The sequence below is a fragment of the Typopeltis vanoorti genome, chromosome 6, assembly GCF_054136105.1.
Source record: "Typopeltis vanoorti isolate ZY-2024b chromosome 6, IOZ_Tvanoo_1.0, whole genome shotgun sequence".
Lineage (NCBI taxonomy): Eukaryota > Metazoa > Arthropoda > Arachnida > Uropygi > Thelyphonidae > Typopeltis > Typopeltis vanoorti.
In genome coordinates this window covers 35,110,764-35,131,327 of record NC_143554.1, presented here as the reverse complement: position 1 = coordinate 35,131,327, position 20,564 = coordinate 35,110,764, and the positions used below count along the sequence as shown (strand labels likewise).

Here is a 20,564-nt window from a genome sequence, read left to right as displayed (position 1 = left end):
ACAGGAAAGAATTATTGGAAAGCTAGAAGAAAACTGCAGAATTACTGATATTGCCAGAGAGTTTGGAATCTCATATAGCTAGGCTCTGGGTAGCTTTTAAAACCAAAGGAATGTGTTCCAGATGCTTGCTAAGAGGTAGCCCTAGTTCTGCCATGGAACATGAAGACAGATTTTTGGTTATAACAGCAAAATGTAATCAAAGCAATATGGCAGGTCAGCTTGCAAGTTGGCTCCATTCAAACATAGGTACACAGATATCTCGACAAACTGTGGCAAGATGTCTGCGACAAGTAGGACTATATGTCTGAAGGTCTATAGTCTGCATCCCTTTAACCACAGCTCATCATAGAGCATGTTTTCGTATCCATAAAAATTGGACAAGACAACCAATGGGCTAATCTAGTCTTTAGAAATGAGTCATTTTAGTCTTTCCTCCAATTCTAGATGACACTCGACATGAAAGTGGTACTGCTTATCATCGCGAGAATGTTCTTGAACGGGATAGATAGGGAGGTGCTGGGGTCATGGTGTGGGGAGGCATTATGATTAATGGATGCATCAAGCTACAAGTGCTGGTAAAGGGGACTATGACTGGATTGCAACAAAGTTCTTCAGTGTTATTTTTGACTGTTCTGTGGTGCTGTAGGCAAAGAATTCATTTTTATGAAATACAATGCCACATCACATCATACATGAGCTGTGGATATGCTGCTGGAGAAGGATATTAATCGAACCCATACAGGTACTAATGTACTATAAGTTGTTCCACCAACCTCTTGTGTATGGGCTTAAAAAAAAAAAAAAAAAAAAAAAATCAAGTGGCTAGAATGTGCCCCAGATCTCAACCCCACTGAACATGTTTGGACAGTGGCGAATTCTCCATGCTTGCTATGCGAGAAAGAAGTAATATTTATTTGTTAATAAATGCATGCATTTATAAGCATTCCATTTAGGCCTTTATTTTTGTAGACAGAAGACGTCTTAAGCTTGCGCAACAATAATTGAACTTTGCGTTGTGTATCGAAGGCCGACACTAGTCATGCTACCTTGGCTTGCTCGGCTGTGGGAGCATCCAGGTCCTCACTTCAGCGCTGTGATTTTATGCGCACGCATAGCCATTTCCACTCCTTCCATGTCATCTCACCCTAGCCAGTGAGCTTCAGCCAGCCTTTACAAGTGTGCATGTTGCTTGGGAAAATTAAGTTACAACCAACTTTTTATGACAATGTTATTGACCATTCATAAAGAAGAACTGTAGGGTAGAATTTGTATTCAAGTAGCTAATTGAAAAAGATAGAATATCATTTGTAAAATAACTGTTGTATTTGTATGATTAAATGTACATAAATTTCTAAATACAGGGAACCCTCGTATAATGCCGTCTGAAATTGTAGTAACCCTTTATCTTTTCATATGTTTTTCCACTGTGAGACTTAAAAATCAAATTTTATCTTCGTTAAATTTGTGTCTACCTGTATCCCGCATGTAATTATAAGTAGTGAATTTATATTATGGGAAATACCCTTTAACACTCATGTACCTCAATTGTTTACCATATAAAACGTTTATTGTTGAAAAAATTGTTCTCGTTTCTGCCAGAAAAGTGCATTAAAAATCATAAGTGTTTTCATCTCAAAGTTGAGCACTTTATTTTCTGGTGAGTTACATACAATATGTAATGCTTGCTTTTTTTGCGTAAAAAATTATTTTTTATAGTAATGGCCACAAACTGCAACGAAAGGGAAAAACCAACATCGAAAACAAAATTAATTTCTCTCGAAGAAATATATTCAAAATCTTGGATCTGTTGAAAAATGGAGAAAAACCAATCTTGGATCTGTTGAAAAAATTGTTCTCGTTTCTGCCAGAAAAGTGCATTAAAAATCATAAGTGTTTTCATCTCAAAGTTGAGCACTTTATTTTCTGGTGAGTTACATACAATATGTAATGCTTGCTTTTTTTGCGTAAAAAATTATTTTTATAGTAATGGCCACAAACTGCAACGAAAGGGAAAAACCAACATTGAAAACAAAATTAATTTCTCTCGAAGAAATATATTCAAAATCTTGGATCTGTTGAAAAATGGAGAAAAACCAGGAGTTTTTGCAGGGACTTTGAATTTAAATGAATCAACAATTCGAACAATCAAACAAAATGAACATAAAATCCTAGAAAGTGTTTATTGCTGGGTCAACGATAAGTGCAAAGTGCGTTGCTCGTGTACGCGATATTCTAATGGAAAAATGGAGAAATCTCTAATGATTTCGATAGAAGATTGCACCTCAAAAGAAAATTCCTATGGATGGAAATCTTATTAAACAAAAAACTCTCAAAGTTTATAAATATTTATAGTGCAGACCAGGTGTTCAATGCAGATGAATCCAGGTTATATTGAAAAAAGTGCAAAAACGTACCTTTATTTCAAAAAATGAAAGATCAGCTCCTGGATTCAAAGTTTCCAAAGATAGAATTACTCTACTGTTTTGTAGTAATGCATTAGGTGATTACATGACAAAACCAGTGTTTATTAACCAATCCTCAAATCCTCGTGCTATGAAAGATTAAAATATGCACTATTTTATTTTGCCTAGAACATTTATACATTATGTGCAATGAAGTTTAAGTAGATGAAAAGCCAAACGGCTATATTTTCTGGCGAAGTTAATTAAATTAAGGAGATAAAAATCGCTTATTATTTTACAGCCAGTATGCAAAACTCTAAGATCGAAAACTACGATCTGCGAGTTTCATGCCGAAGAACTATCGGCAAATCCAAGCGTAAGTGACCACTTGATAGTACAACACCAAGGCAATTTGAAGCAAAGGTGGAGCAAGCTCCCTCACTATCCTTGATATTTTCTCATAATGTGAAAACACTCCTAAGAGATGTAATACTGCTTTCCATTATGAGAAGAGGTCACTACCCAGACCGGTTTCAACCTTTTTTTTTTTTTTTTTTTGAGGTCTCATCAGTGAGTAGGTAGATCTGGATGATATCAAAGTTTAAGTGAAAAGAACTTACATACCTTCACTATACGAATGCCTGAGTGGTGTGCCCATATATATTATATTATAATTTGTGTTGTATAAAAAAGGTGTTTTCACATTATGAGAAAATATCAAGGATAGTGAGGGAGCTTGCTCCACCTTTGCTTTGAGATGCCTTGGTGTTGTACTACCAAGTGGTCACTTACACTTGGATTCGCCGATAGTTCTTCGGCATGAAAACTCGTAAATCGTAGTTTTCGATCTTAGAATTTCACATACTGGCTGTAAAATAATAAGGGATTTTTATCACCTTAATTATTTAATGAAATTTAAGTAGAATTTTTATACTTTTATATACTATGTATTTGTTTCGTAGCTTATATGTTTTCTTAACTTACATGAATTAAATAAAAATATATTTTTTGTTTATATATATATATATATATATATATATATATATATATATATATATATATATAAAAAAAAAAAAAAAAAAAAAAAAAAAAAACGATTTCGGAACATAACCCTACTTTTTCTATGTGATCTGAGACTCGCATAACGTGATTTATATAATGTGGCATGTCTGCGGTATACCTAACATCCGCATTATACAAGGATTACCTGTACATAGTTTTAAATGGTCAGTAATTCATTATTCCGCTAATCAGACTTCAATCACACCTCTCATTCTCTGAATGAAAATAAGAGCAAGCGTGAATTTCAAGACCAGCATTCGCCCCTGTGTTTGGGACACAATAAGGAGATGCAGCTGCTATAAATTTCCCCCCCAGAAAAGAAACAAGGCCTTATCATTGCTCTGAACTAGCAGTGGGCCAGTTTGCCTCAAGAACTCCTAAATCACTTGGTTCTAAGAATGGTACGACACTGAGAGCTGCATTGCAGTTCAGGGTGGATATATTCCATACTGAAATATCTCTCTGCATAGTTTTCTATAAGCACTGTTTGCCAAAAACATATTGCAATGTAAAGCTTGCTTTGCTGTAGTACTTAGGATATTTAACAAAATGGATTTTATACATCACATTGAGAGAAGTATAAGGTTTCTCCCAACTAATGCAGCTGATGAATTATGTTTAGAAACTTTAACATTTTAAACAATAATAAAGCAATAACTACACTTTCTAGTTATTGCTTTATTATTTTCACACAGAATTAGCAACTGTGAAATTGTTAAAAGCAAATCAGGAGGTTATGATAACTAAAACTGATAAAATTAATGCTGTCGTAATTTTAAATCAAACTTACCTATAAAAAATCAACACTACTCCCCCACTATGACTGCAGAAGAGAATCAACGGGTTCTCAGATATTAAACTTTGACTTCAGAAGGAAAGTGAAAAGATAAGGTTTTGAAGTATATTTTTATAAACAAAAAATGAAGGCAAAAGCAGGTTTACATTTCTTACCAGTAACACACATTTTTGATAACTAATTTAACAAATGCTAATATCATTCAGACTTTATATACTGACTTCCTGATTATTTGTAGTACCTTCAGAAATGAGAATATGAGTAAGAAAAACTCTACAAAAAATATGTTGTCTCAAAGACAGAAATGTTTAGACTCAATCAAAATTGTAATCAAAGTTAAAAAGAAAGAAAAGAAATGAATTTCTACATTTGTCCCCCCCCCTTTTTTTAGTGTACGATATTGTAAATATTATACATTAAAATATTGTTATAATATGCAGCTGTTATCTGAATTCTGACTGCAATATTGTTTAGTCTAGCTGGGGTGGCATTGCCATTGCTCATAATAAAATAATTATGTTCTGCAGCATTTTTAAAAAAATATTTTTATACTATGTTAAAATGCTGGATGACAGTAAGATACAGAATATGAATCCTGTCTGATGCTTTTCATCAGACAGGATTACATTAGCCCATCCACAGCACTAATTACGTACAATCTTTTGTGGGCGAGACTCATTTAAGAAACTAATAAGGTAAATTCATTTAACAAAATATAAACAAAGACATTTATTCAAACTCTTTATTTGCATACACAACTCACCTGCCATGCAGAACCTAAGTTTGCAATTTCTCGACCAGATAACCCTGCTGTCATTTTTGCAATTTCAGAGCAGACCTGATTGTAGTCAAAATTATCCACCTTTAATCTCCTATTAAAAAATAATTTCCTATGTTATCAAATATATTTTCTTTCTTCTTTTTTTTTTTTTAATAATGTGTGATATTTTAAATATCACTCAATTTTTTAATCTAAATTTTTATTTTATTATTAAATGGATTATTACAACTTTCGTTGTCATTTCTACTGCGCTAAGAAAAACAGAAGTTAAGAGAGTATTTGTAACTAAAGCATAATACAGTCAACTAACTACAACAAACTCACAGAGACTACAGACTAGTTTGCAGTGAATTTATTTCAGCATAGCATACCTATGAGGCTTTGGTGGTGACTTTTTCAGCAGTTTGCTATAATGAGAATCAATTGTACAAGTCTTCAGACCAGCAAGTCAAGACATCACAATGAATTACCCCTAGTATCATATTATACCTTAAAGATATTTCCTGCTGGAAACATAGAATGGCTCAAAAGGAGCTTTTATAAGGATTACTGAGTAACATAAAAATCTAAGTGAATATGAACACTCAGAATATATAGATGATTTTCTTCCTACAATCGATCAAACGTTAGCATTTTTTTCATATTTTTTTCATTGAAAAACATGCAAAAAATACTAACATTTCAACTGTTTTCTACTGAACATATTATTACACCTCTCTTGACACTGACCTCTGGGGTGTTATATGTCCACTAGACTAAACTAGACTATTCCAGACTAACTAGACATAACACCACCACAGAGGTCAGTGACATCAACCTGCAGATGTTGTGATTCAAATCAGGAGAAGTAAATGACTAAGGAAATGCAAATACTTGGATATGCTCAGCAAACCATGCTTGCACACTGTGACCCTTGTGACATGGTATGTTGTCTTGCCAGAAAAATCTGAATCTATTGGGCCATATTATCACCTTGTAGGACAATGTCTGGTCTGAAATCATCCCCAGCTGAGAATTAGCAATAAAGTTATGTTCATTGGGGATGAGAGGACAGTGATGTCCATGAAAACAATCTTCTTACAAAGATATTGCCACCATTGGCCAACCATGTAGTCTGGTTAGCCAGAACATTATTGTCAGATGGCAATAATGTTTCTGGCTAATAAGTCAAGTTCCCTTTTAATGTCTTTGTTTTTAATTATTCCATTATTCCAGTGGAATAATTGAACAATTATTCCACTGAAGCCATCTATTCACCTCTCTCTCTCCCAATTTTTCCCAGAATTCTCTTATCTGTGATCAAGTATTTTATTTCTTCAACTCTCAGATCCATAAGTTAAAACAAGTTTGAGCACTATCTTTTATTCTGCAGTTTAAGTAGTCGGCCTAATTTCGCTCCTATTCCAGGAAATTTAGTCACGACTTTTGTTTGTTGCAGTGAGTCAATTTTTTCTAGTAGTATTTACTACAATGAGAGCTCAATGTAAATTTATTTAACTGGCTTCATATCTTACCAACTTTAGTTATTCTGTTATCTATTTCCATATTTAACTTGCATTCACTTTACTAATAATTGTGTCATAATGGGCAGACAGTAAGTCTGATTGTTTATTTTGTCTCCATCATTCTATGCAACCAACTACCATTTAATCAATATCGTATTCAATAGTATTGAATATCACAGACAACAGTGGTATGAGAAAGGAATCCCACCCTTCCCATACTACTACCCAAATATAATGCAGTTGGCATTTGAAAGTATCTCACCTGTTCTGTCTTCTTTGTCTCAGTAGCACTAATCATGTGAACATGGCATTTCTGTAATTCATCTACTAGTTTCACCTCTTTTCTGCTGATACTTCTGATGCTCAATTTGAGGAAATCTATTTTTGTTTTTATTTTTTTTAATTTTTTTTTTTTTTTTTTTTTAACAGACTGACTTTCTTTTTCAAAGCAGAATTTTAGCATTTTCAGCATGCTAATCCTACTTTATGAGCAATCAAACAAAACCAGTAAGCCATTCTTCAGTTCACTCCTTAAATTCATTTATGAGCTATAAAACTGTCCTGTCATTTTGACTATATATGGCAGTTCATTTCATTCAACACATACCAGAATAACTAATAATTATCATACCTATAAACTCTTAATTTATACCATCTGCTAATTTTATTATTAAAATCTATTGCCAGATAAGTAATAATAGTGCTATAAAAGTTTGCATTACAGTTCCTTTTAATATAGGCAGAACAAAAAGTTTAATTTATTGTATGTTTTGTTAAGAATAAAATACAGTTAATGGATATATATAATGATTTAATTGTTCTGTGACTGCAAATGGACAGAAATCCAAGAGCAAAAATGCCACTGATTTTTGCTGATTTAGTTGTTTTTGATGTTGTTTTCTTTCTTTCTTTTCCATCTCATGATTCCAGATTTTTGCCCTTGTTCTCATCACAAAATGGCTAGACATCACATAATTAACTGCATTATTGAATTAACTGCTTTATTGAAGTAAAAAAAAAAAAAGTGGCAAATGAGGTGAAAATGTGCTGGCAACCAGTCTTGTACTCTCAAACCTCACTAATAGCAAACAGCATTATAAAAAAATTCACCTGCTATAGTTCGCCTACCATTTGTAGGTCTCTGCTTGGCGTCTTGCCAAGAATAGTCGAGTCATGCTGAAGGGGAGAAAGAAATGAAAGACGTACGAATTGGTCGCCAACATGCGAAATTACATGCTTTATAGGTAAAATTTTCCAACTGTTATACAAGCAACATAGTTAACTACAATAATCATAAAAGAGAAGTTAATTTTCCGACCTGTAATAATAAACAACTCATCCCACAATACAGACTGATCACCCTATTATCGGAATGGATTCTCCTTTTTCTGATATGCGCAGAAGTGTCGAAGGATCTCTAATCGGTGGGCGAACTATATAACATCATCAAATTCCAGATATGTATCCTCATGGAATGTACAGGATACTATGACAGTACTACATAATTAAGTATAAATTGTTACTAATCTCCTATCAACAATTTATTTCCAAATCATCTATCAAAGCTCCATTACTATTAGATCATATATTTCTATCATCTAGGACACTTTTAAATAAATCAATCTACTTTGATCTTGGTTTTCTTCTGTGTCTTTTTCCTATCATCAAATCCTATTTTTCTAAACTTTTCTCTCCATTTCTGTTTAAGTGACATACTACTTCAGATTAGCTCTACTCACACACTGGTCTTTAGTCTTTAATCAACTGTTTAACTTATAACCCAGCTCTCAGATCCATAAATTAAAATTGGTATGAATACTGTTTTGTATACTGATAGTTTAGTATTTTAACTAAGTTCTCTCTTTTCCATATAAATTTATGCATTGATTATAGACCATATTAGCTTTGCTTATTCTCGTGTTTATTTTTATATTTAACTTGCCATCTTCACTAAAAATTGTGCCTAAACAGTAAAAACGTTGTACTTCATCTATTGGTTTACCACAGAGAATGCAGATGAAATTTTCCATGTCCCTACCTATCTTTATAGTTTTGATCTTTTTATTGATGACATCATCAAAACATCTCACTGCATTTATCTACCTACACCTTGGTCTTCCTCTAAATTTTTTTTCTGCCATTCTGTTAAAAAAAAAAAATGTTTTGTTAACTTTCCCTCTCCCATCATCATAGTTTATTCACAATATGATACAATGTAAAAGGGGAAGAGAGACACTTATATTAAAAATTAAATATTGCAAATTATGGTCTTCCAAGTCTATCTTGAGCTAACTGGTAGATGTCAGATGAAGTTTTACAGTTCAGTCTACTGATGGTTTCACATATGTATTGCCAAGTTTGCACGGTCTTCCTCTACTGTGATTGCCATCTTCTGGTTTGTACAGGATGAGGGATTACAAAAAGGGTGAGATGTCAGGATGTCTGAGTTGAAGCCCAAGCCACCTGAGTTGTAGTTTTTGGAATGTATTGACAAGTGATTCTTGCTTAGTCAGATTTAGCACAGCAGTTAGTGACACGGCCCATCCAAGTGTATCCAAGGATCAGTCTGAGATACGTGGTTCCAAAGGAGTTAAATAAGTAGTTTTTTTGGTGCTTATTGTCCAGGTTTGAGAACCATACAAGACGATGGATCTACTGGTTGCATGGTATAGTCTTAATATTGTCTTTATTGATTTCCAATTTCCAGATGGGGCAGTTTGTTATGGAAGACTAGAGCCAACTGTTTATGTTTTGAAAGTCCTTTACTCTTTCTAAGGGTTTATTGTTGATATGAAGTATAAAGTTTTCACAACCTATTGAGAATGCTTTGGACTTTTGGATGTTGATCTGCCTGTGCCTCTAGTAGACTGAGATGTTTTTGTGCATTTGTTGGTTCTGTATCAATAAGTACAACATTGTCAGCAAAGCTAAGAGCAGCTATTTGCATGGATGGTAGGTGGATGTTCTAATGTTAAAACCAAGATTTTCTGTGTTGATGGTATGGAAGATTTAGTCCAAAGCATACTAAAACAAATAAGGTGCTAGTACATCACCTTGCAGGACTCCTGTTGTCACCGGAAAGGATTCAGATGTTTCTGTTTTAAAGATTACTGTAGCATTGTAATCTTTATAAGGTGCTGAGATTGCTTGTAGAGTTTTGTAGAGGGTAGACCATAGAAGCTGAGTATTTTAAACATTGCTTCTCTATTAATGGAGTCAAAGGCTTTTTTGAAGTCTATAAAGGTTAAAATGAGTGGCGAGTTTTTATCACATGAACCTTCTATGATTCTTCTGATGCAATGTATCTGTTCTACTGTTCATTTTTTTCAGAAATCCAGCTTGGTTTTTTCTTAAAAGTGGTGTTAAGTAAGGTTCTGTTCTATTGAGTGTCATCCTATTGTAGATTTTAACTGTAATTGATAGCAAAGTAATACCTCTGTAGTTATCATCCATTCTATTAAGACTGTCCTTTCTGGGTATTATTCCAGTGTTTAAAGCTTGATTCATTATGGCAAGGCAATGCTGGGTATAATACATATATGGAATATGTATTATACCCAGCATTTTTGAAAGCGTCTGCTCTGATTTCATCAATCCCCAGGGACTTTCCTGCTTTGGTTTGATCTATTGATATTTTTAGTTCCATTTCAGTGAAGTCTTCACAATTCATTAGTAGAGCAGTGGTTAGATGCAGGTCCACTAGCTGACTTGAATGTTGGGGATTATCAACATTCAGTAATTCTTGAAAGTAGTTTCTCCATTCTTTCATCAAGTTCGAATTTACTGATAGCTGTCTAGCGTTTTTGTCATGTATGACATAAACCATACCACCTTATAAGCCAGTTCCATGTTTCCACTAATTTCTCCCTTATTCCATATAAATTTATTTGGTTGACTCCCTATCCTACCAGAATTACTAATTCACATCTTTATTTATTTATTTATTTAATTTGCCATCTTCACTAAAAATTGTGCCAAAATAACTGAAAGGTTTTATTTGTTCTATAGGTTCTCCATTCAGGATACAGTTGATATTTTCAATGTTTCTATGTATTTTCATTGTCTTTGTCTTTTTCTTGCTGATTTTCATACCAAATTTATTATAACAGTTTTCAATTTGGTCAGGGAATCTTGCAGCCTTGTAATATTTTAGAGTATTTTTGATGCTATTTTAGAGTATATCATCCTCTGCATCAAGTAAAGAGCTGATAACATCTCCAATTTTGACATCAGATTTAATATAACATTCCTTCATAATGTGATAAATACAGACGATGAATAACAGTGGAGATAATTTTTATAAATAATAATTTTATATATCTTTATATATTTTTTAGCTTTTAGCACATACGAACTACATGTATAATATGCATAGTAGCACTCAATGTTCAAAATGTACTCCTTTTGCATTAATGCACACCCGAAGTTTGTGGTGTCACGCACAACATCCAACGGTAACATTGTCATTGCTCGCTCCAAATCCACCTTCAGGATGGCAATACCAGAGTGTCACTTCATGCAGGCTACTGTCTCAAGCTCAATCACAATTTGAAATGCAATGGATTCATATGGAACTTCCAGATGGCCAATCAGATGGGGGGATATGTTCAGGCACATATGCCTCCAACCAATGTTGTGTTGTCCTTCCCTTGTGTGCAGGGGTTTCTATCCTGTTGGAAGGACCACTGCCTACTGTGAAACAAGGTGTTATTTAGGAGCCATACAACAGGTTCCAGCACAGTGTCTTGATATACTTTAGCAGAAGTTTTGACTCATTTCTCACAGAAATGCAACTTGGATATCCCCTGATACATCATCATAACACCCCTCCCAACAAACCAGTACTGATGTGGGGTGATGACATGACCTCTCCGAATCCTGGGCACTATAACACATGCTATGTGACCATCTGGGGGATATACCAGATAATTTTAGAAGTTAAATGACTCCTCAATGGTGAAAATCTTCTCATCTGTGAATAGGATATATGTGTCTGTTGTTTGCATGCCACCAGAGAAGTGCCTTTGATTTTATCAACCTCTGCCACATAAGTTGTGATATTAGGAAGTGTCCAGTAGAACAAAAATAGGCTCTCACCCATAAATCATCAGTTAGTACACGTGACTTCCTTTTCTTCAAAATGTTCACCTCTTGCAACATCATTTTTTGCATTCTCGGAGGATTACAGTGGAGGCATGCCTTCACAGCCCTCACAAGCTGTTGTGTCCTAATGTAGTGTGGTCGACTTGTTCTTTGGCAGTCAGATATGTCTTCTGTATTGTAATAACAGTTAATAGTCTGATACACAAACATTCTACTGATTCAGGGTGTTTTTAGCATGTTGAAAATAACAGGCAACTGCATTCCAACCTTGTGAAATGCTATTAGAGCTATGTGGTTCTCATAATCTCCCCACTTTATGTTAACCAGTACAGCTAAACCCCTCTCTCTCTACTGATAAACGTGCAAATGTTAACTGCACACAGCACCACTAACGAAACTGTGCTTATACAATTCTGTGGGAGGCACAGAGTGACTGTGCAGAAGTTGTAACAGTATTTATGGCAAAACTGTGTACATCCTTGTCTCACACCTGATTTAACATCAAACCATCTCCCTGTACCTCCTTCAATTACTACTGACTTACAACTCAAATACAGACCTACATACTTCCTGATATAATGTCCCATTTACACAACAGTAGTGTTTTGGACAACTTTACTCTTGGCCCCTTGTGATATCATTTTTCCAGATCTACAAAACTTAAATACAGATCCTTGTTATATTCCTATGATTTCTGAACTATTTATTTTAAAGTGAAAATCTGATCCTGACAATCTCTATTTGGTTTGGACTTTGCTTGTTCTGCTCCAAACTTTCTTTCCAAAATTTTTTCTTAATCTTTTCTCGAGTATACTTGCATAAATCTTGTCAGGAACACTCAGTAGACACATTTCTAATTCTCAGAGTTGGTTTTATTTCCATTTTTATATGTTTACTGTTGACATCCATGACAAATTTATTACAGCAGTTATTCGATTTAGTTAAAGAATTGTGGAGACCTACACTGGATTTTTTTTAGAAATATAACATGAGCTGCATGAAAATAAAGATATGATTTTGATATTTTTCATTTTGGTATGCATATTCTTCATGGAGTCAGAATCATTGAGAGAGAGGATAATACATACTATTGCATTCATTCATACTACTTACACTAAATACCATATCCAGTGGCAATCCACTCTAATCATGCATCACTCTATGAGTGAAAATTTAAGTCATCATTCTCTTTTTAACAGCACTCATTCTCAACATCAAAGGATGTCTCGCATCCTTTCTCCACCCTTCATAAAATGAAAAATTCCATCTATTGAAATCTTGTATGACCGTTTCAGAAGTTTGTATGTCTCAATGATATCATCCCTCTTTCTCCTGTTTGCTAGTTTCTGCAATCTAAAAATTCTCAGTCTATCTTCATAATCTTGAATAACTAACAAGTTTTAACTCATATTTTTTTTATTTATGCTAGATATATTTCTTCTACATGTTTAACTGCCTATATTGCTAACAGCATCATCAGGCAGTTGCTTAATGTAAGCAAAAACCAAAAAAAAAAAAAAAAAAAAATTAAATTAAATAAATAAGCATTTTTCAACAGCAGTTAATATCTATAAGTTGAAAAGATTGGAATGATAGATTTAATCACAAGTATCATTATGCAAGTTATGTGCAGAGTCGACATTGCTGTGTAAACTGTCTGTGATTGCTGTCCTTCAATGTTACACAAAATAATGACTTCCAGATATCATAAAATATCATTCCTTGATTTCTATTTAGTGTGCCTTTTGAGCAAATGACCTTAGAGGACTCCTTGAACAACCTGTCAAAGGATTATCATGTGATGTTCTTTGAGGGTGTGTGCTACAAGTCTACTTTTTTCTTCCCTTTTGTTTTCAACATCACCTATATGTTTTTTGTTGCAGATTTCAAAATGAGTTAAAACCTGGTAGTTAATAAACAAATCTAGATGTTACTCTCATAGTTAAATATCAGAAAATGTCTTCATAATCTGTATTCCACAAACCTGATATCATTTTTAACACTCTCCTTTGCATTTTTTCCACTATATCAGAATAACCACAGAAACCAGGAGACCAGACATGCATGCATAAACCACATGAGGTCTTATCAAAGCCTTGTAAAGAGACAAAATGACTTCCTTATCTCTACATGGCAGAGTTCGTTTCCGCATTGCAATTATTTTTCGAGTTGTATTTACAATCTTTGCTATATGACCTTTCAACTTTCTGTCTACTAAAATTCCAAGATCTCTAGCCGATCAGTTTCTTCTAACATAATCCCTACAATATAATATGGCATTGGATATCTAATCACACCAAAGTGCATGGCTTCCAGCCTATTCAAATCATTCTGCAAGTGCAGCATATCAGCTGCATTCTTGATGACACTTGCATCATTCACAAATAGCTGTATGTCTCCTGTCAGATCCTTCACATCATTAATGTACAGCCTGAATAACAATGGGTCATGGACTGATCCTTGTTGTACACCACTGGTTACATTATATCTTGCAGACTCACATCGCACATATACAACTTTCAATATCTGTCAGTCAGCCATCCTCTTATCCAAGCTAATATTTTATAATCCAATCCCATATTCTCCAAATTATGCAAGTCTTCCATACTGTCAAAAGCCTTAGCAAAATCCAAAAGCATAGTGGTGTGTCCATTCCCCTTGTCTAATGCAATGATACCGTTATTATAGAATGTGAGAAAGTTGTTCAAACATGGTTTTCCTTTAGTAAACCCATTCTGTTCCCTACAGAATACTGTTTCTCTGTCAACCCATTTCTGTATGCAAGTTCTTATTAACTTTTCCAAAATCTCCCTCCCTCAACTACAGATACCAACAAGTCGATAGTCAGACATCAGTCATCTTTGTGCAATGGGATCACCATGCATTTTTTCCACATTGTGGAATCTTCCCTATTCTGAGATTCAAATTATATAGCCTAGTCAAAGGAATAGCCACTTCATCTGAACATTCTTTCAGCATCTGTGCTGTTATATTCCATTAGCCTGTATTGCAGAATTTTCATTCAGTTTGTGCAACAGCTCTAGAACTTCTTCCCCATACACCTGTATTTCTTCATCCAGTAAAGAGGTAGTGATGCTCAATGTTGACAGCACAAAATAGGCACCCATTAGTTGAACAATCTTTTCTGCATCTGTCATCCACATATCATCTGCAGTCAGTAAAGTTATTCATATTCTTTCATATTCATGCTTTCTTTTGCTTGCAGCAAAACGATAAATTCGTTTGGATTGTCTTTAGGCTGCAGTTTCTATTCATATTCACCACTTAGCTGTCTGTTCAACAGTTTCAACTCTTTTGGTCTGTGACTTTTAATTTCATAACTGACATTATCCTAATGCATCTGGTATTCCATCCATATTATCTTTTTCTTAAGAATTAATTAGATTACACATCCATTTCACTCCTACCTTATTTATTCTTTGAACTGTAGGAACAGGAACACATTCTGGTATTGCATCATTTAAGTATTTTTAAATGCTTTCCATCCAACAACCAATACCATCCATGTGTAGAGGCTTAAGTGCTGTGAGGACATCATGTTGGAGGCTTAATGGATTGTATACAGCACTCAGAAAGGTTTAAAACAGAATTTAATACTTCTGATATTTCGTCTTAGTCACTGAGATATCTTCAGGGATTACACAAAAAAAACTAATGTAACATATACACAAATACCATACAATACTAAACCCAACCACGTGGGTGACTCTAGAGTCCTATCTAGATAGAGCGCCCTCTAAGGGCCTTTGTAGGTGGCCTGGAATGTAAGGAGGGATCTCTGATGATAAGTGTTTCCCAAATCTTAGGAAGCTTAATGCAACCATATTTATTAAGATTTGGTTGATTTCTGAGGGCTGCTGCTGATTCAAAAAAACAGTGTTCCTCCAGGCTGGATGCTGACCTGCCTGTCTGTCCAAAGTACGCTAGCTTACAGGAGTAGGTTACTTTATAAACTCCAGGCACTGAGAGAGGAGGGAGCTGATCTTTTGTAGACCGGATAAGGGTAGCAAGTTTGCGGTGGGGCTTAAATGCTGTGTGTAGGTTGTACTTTTTTTTTTTAAATAACAGTACACTTTCCTTCACTGCATATAGAAAACCCATGCACACAGGGATACATTCACAAACTCTCCCACCACCACCACCCCTCTCAACAATATGGCATTATTAAAACTCTAACCAAGAGAGCCCACAATTTTTGTTCCAGTGGAACTGCCCTTACAACTGAGCTTGAACACATACACAACACTTTTCTCTCCAATGGCTACAGTGATCACAGTATAAAAAAATTAATCAGTTCCTCCCCCATTCCCTGGTCTTCTCTTCAGAAAGAGTTTAGAAATGCTATCACCATACCCTACATCCGTGGCACATCGGGAAAAATAGCCAAGATTTTAAAAAAGTACAACCTACACACGGCATTTAAGCCCCACCACAAACTTGCTACCTTTATCCGTTCTACAAAAGATCAGCTCCCTCCTCTCTCAGTGCCTGGGGTTTCTAGTACCCTGCTCCTGTAAGCTAGCATGCTTTGGACAGACAGGCATTATTATTATTATTATTATTTTGGGCAACTCCAAGGAGTCGACAGACTCATCGAAGAAGGCCCTAACATCATGTCAAGAACAACTATTTGACATTCACACAGTATCTATCATACCTCGCCTTGAACCCATTCACAGTCATAGCACCCACAACAGACTCTGGCAGCTTATTCCACTCATTCACCACTCTCCAAGTAAAAAACCTAGCTCTAACACCCCTGCTAACCACATTCTTTCCCAGCTTCCATGTATGGCCTCTAGTCCTTCCACCACCAGTCCTATTCTCAAAAATATCTTCTCGATTAATCTTATAGAAACCCTTCAGAAATTTGAATATCTCAATCATATCACCACTTTTCCACCTATCAACCAATTTTTGCAACCCACAAATCTTCAACCTGTTCTCAGAAGGTTCATTCCATAGACTTGCTATCATCTTGGTCACTCATCTCTGGATCCTCTCCACCTCCTCCCCATCAAGAAGAAACCCTGGTGCCCATATCTGGGCACAGGTCATTGGCTACAACATTGCCATCCATTACCCTCCCAGGATGGTAACCCAAGCCTAGTGTCAACCCAACCATCCATTACCCTCCAAAAGTATTAATCACCGCATCTCATGGTCGATTTATTCATATTTGGACCCTGTCCTACACCCAGTATACAACCATCCGCCTGGAGGAACACAAGTCATACATCTGCAACCACGACTATGGTGGTCAGTCAGGCCTAGCTGACCATGTCTTGGATACAACACACAGGACCTTATGGAAAAAAAACAACCACAACAAATTCAAAAAAGAGAGACTATTTTTAGAATCAGCAGCAGCCCTAAGAAATCAACCAAATCTTAATAAATACAGTTGCATTAAGCTTCCTAATATTTGGAAAACACTTATCAGAGATCTCCTTACATTCCAGGCCACCTACAACCGCCCTTAGAGGGCGCCCTACCTAGATAGGACTCTAGTCACCCACGTGGTTGGGCTTAGTATTGTATCGTATTTGTGTATATGTTACATTAGTTTTTTTGTGTAATCCCTGAAGATGTCTCAGTGACTGAGACAAAATATAGTCATCATCATCAACAAATTCCTGCCATGTATACCCTCAAGGGGTGTACAGGATATGATAGTACTACATGAAAAATTTACATCGTTACTAACTTCCTATCTACAATTTTGCTTCAAATCAGTCTGTTACTTGTCAAGACTCCAACATTATCAGATCTTATATTTCTATCGTCTAAGGCACTTTGTAGAGTATCAATCCACCTATATCTTGGTCTTCCTCTGGGTCGTTTTCCTGCCAACCTGGCAGAGAACACTTGTTTTGCTAATCTTTCCTCGCCCATTCTATTTAAGTGACCATACCACCTGAGATTAGCTCTGCTAATACATTCCTGGATGCTGACAATGTCAAGTTCTTTCCTAATATCCTCGTTTTTAATATGATATTGCCATTGATGCCATCTGTTCATGCCTCTAATCTTTCTCAGACTCTCATATCTGCAGTCTCTAGTCAAGTGTTTTACTTCTGACCCAGCTCTCAGATCTATAGTTAAAACGTTTGAACACTGTCTTGTATAAGCTTTAGTGTTCCGATTAATTTCTCTCTTATTCCATATGAATTTATTCAATTGACTTCCTACCATATCAGCTTTGTTGATTCTGTTGTATATTTCCATATTTAATTTACCATCTTCAGTAAAAATTGTGCCTAAGTAGCTGAAATGTTTTACTTGTTCCACAGGTTCTCCGTTCAAAACACAGTTGACATTTTCAACGATTCTACGTCTTTTCATTATCTTTGTCTTTTTATTGCTGACCTTCATACCATATCTATTACAACAGTTATTCAATTTAGGGAATCTTGCAAATTTGCAGCAGATTTATTTAGAAGTATAACATTGTCCGCATAAAGCAAAGATCTGACATTAACATCTCCAATTCTGATATCATGTTTAATACCACTTTCCTTCATGATTTGATCCATATAGATAATGAATAACAGAGGGGTAATGTACATCCTTGTCTCACACCAGATTTAACATTAAACCATCTTCCTGTACTTCCTTCAATTCTAACTGCTGACTTACAACTCAAATAAAGACTAAGTATTGCTTGATATAATGCCCCATTGACACCATATAACTGTAGCATACTGAATAGCTTCTCTCTTGGCACCTTGTCATATGCCTTTTCCAGATCGACAAAACTTAAATATAGATCTTTGTTATATTCCCATGCTTTCTCAACTATTTGTCGTAAAGTGAAGATCTGATCCTGACAGCCTCTATTTGGCCTGAATCGAGCTTGTTCTTCACCAAGTTTCTCTTCCACAATCCTTCTCAAGTATACTTGCATATATCTTACCAGGAACACTCAGTAATGAAATGCCTCTGCAATTCTCACATTCAGTTTTATTTCCCTTTTTACATATGGGTGCTATGAGAGCTCTACTCCAATCATTGGGAATTCGTTCCTCTGTCCAGGCTTTCTGAACTATGCAGTGCAGTGCAGTCACTGAAAGACTTTTATACCACCATCATTATTATTACGGGCGACTCCAAGGAGTCCTTAGACTCATCGAGGGAGGCCCTAAACATCATGTGCTCACAACTATTTGACATTCACACAGTATCTATCATACTTTGCCTTGAACTCATTCACTGTCATAGCACCCACAACAGACTCTGGCAGCTTATTCCACTCATTCACCACTCTAAAAGTAAAAAACCTAGCTCTAACACCCTTACTAACCACACTCTTGCCCAGCTTCCATGTGTCCCCTAGTCTTCCCACAGAAGTCCTCTTCTCAAAAATATCCTCTGAATTATTCCTATAGAAACCCTTCAGCAATTTGAATGTCTCAATCATATCTCCCCTTTTCCTCCTATTAACCAATTTTTGCAACCCACAAATCTTCAACCTGTTCTCATTAGGTTCCATACTTCAGCATTTCTGGTCGAATATCATCTCCTCCTGCTGCCTTTCCACATTTCAAGCCTTTGATGGCTTTTTCTACTTCAAGTATGGATATGTATTCCTGACGAAATATAGGAAGTATTAAATTCTGTTTTAATCCTTTCTGAGTGCTGTATACAATCCATTAAGCCTCCAACATGAAAAAACAATACCATGGTGCAGAACCCAGTATAGTATACTGCTTAGGTGCTCATAATTTATTACTTTGTAATTCAGCATGCAACATTTTCTAAATGGAACATTCATAAGCTTTGTAATTCCCAAGTGAATACTGCATGATCACTGTCACTCAATGAAGGCAGAATAGTTATATCTTTAACTAAAATCCCCTCTGAGACTGTAATCAGATCTAACACTCTGACCTCAAGTTCCTTCTGTTACATGCTGCTTGAGGAAGTTGTCTCGCAACAGCTCAGTAAATTCAGTTTCATTCTTCTCATGAGATTTCACAGCTACCAGATCAATATTCAGATAATTAAAGTCCTCCATTATGATTATTTGTTTTTCACTCATCATCGTTATCTGATAATGCATTTCTTCGTTCACTAGCAACCAATTCACTAGGTTTGTAACAACATTCACTAGTTTGAAGGCTGCAAGAAATAGTGGATTAAGAGTGCAATTAAACTAATCAACTGAAACTGTAAGTGAGAAAGAATGATTGTATGTAATGAACTACAACAGGACAGGCAGAAGTAGTTCTGTTGAGAAAGAAAAGTGAAAACTATATAAATATGAGTGATCTCTTTGAGGAATTAACCTCAACTTTTTCTATTTGAACAATAATTCAATTTCTGGCATTAATGTTTATCATTCATACATGAATACTAAAAACATCATGAATAAAGGTAGGCAGTTCTGAGAATTGGTAGATAGGAAGACCAAAAATTATTGTCACTGGTGTGACCTGGCTAGAAGAGGAGGATATCATTATGAGAAAAAAATATGACAAGTTCAGTGTATTCAGAGAGAGCAAACGAGGCAGGAATTAAATCCAACTAGAGTAGAAATCTCCAGTGGTAGTGGTAATATAATACAGGCAATGGCTTGGAAGATATATATGATTTGAGACAAAGTTTAACAGGAAAAATACACAACAGAGTGTTCCTACAGAGCAGAAGCATCAGAAAACTGTAAACTGCACACAGAAATAAATCTTATGAATACAAAGAGGACTAACAGGATGGGCCATTTCAGCTATAGGGATAAAGACTAAAGGAAAGAGAAAACATGTAAGATGAAAGCAGCATGTGACAGAATGGCTCATAGTGCAAAAACAATGAATCTAATAATGGCATCTAAGTTGACCATAGAGTTTTGACTGGGATATAACAATACATGTGAGTTTTACTAAGTGAGTATTTGT

The 20,564-nt window shown here is 35.3% G+C and overlaps 1 protein-coding gene across 1 annotated transcript in view; it reads right to left on the bottom strand.

Annotated features, from left to right (window-relative positions):
- Window positions 1-20,564, bottom strand: part of bor (ATPase family AAA domain containing bor) — a 353,851-nt gene that overhangs the window by 22,919 nt on the left and 310,368 nt on the right. The window contains exon 13 of the mRNA XM_090394748.1: window positions 5,024-5,132. Coding sequence (XP_090250874.1) covers window positions 5,024-5,132 — 109 coding nt within the window. The remainder of the gene's footprint in view (window positions 1-5,023; window positions 5,133-20,564) is intronic.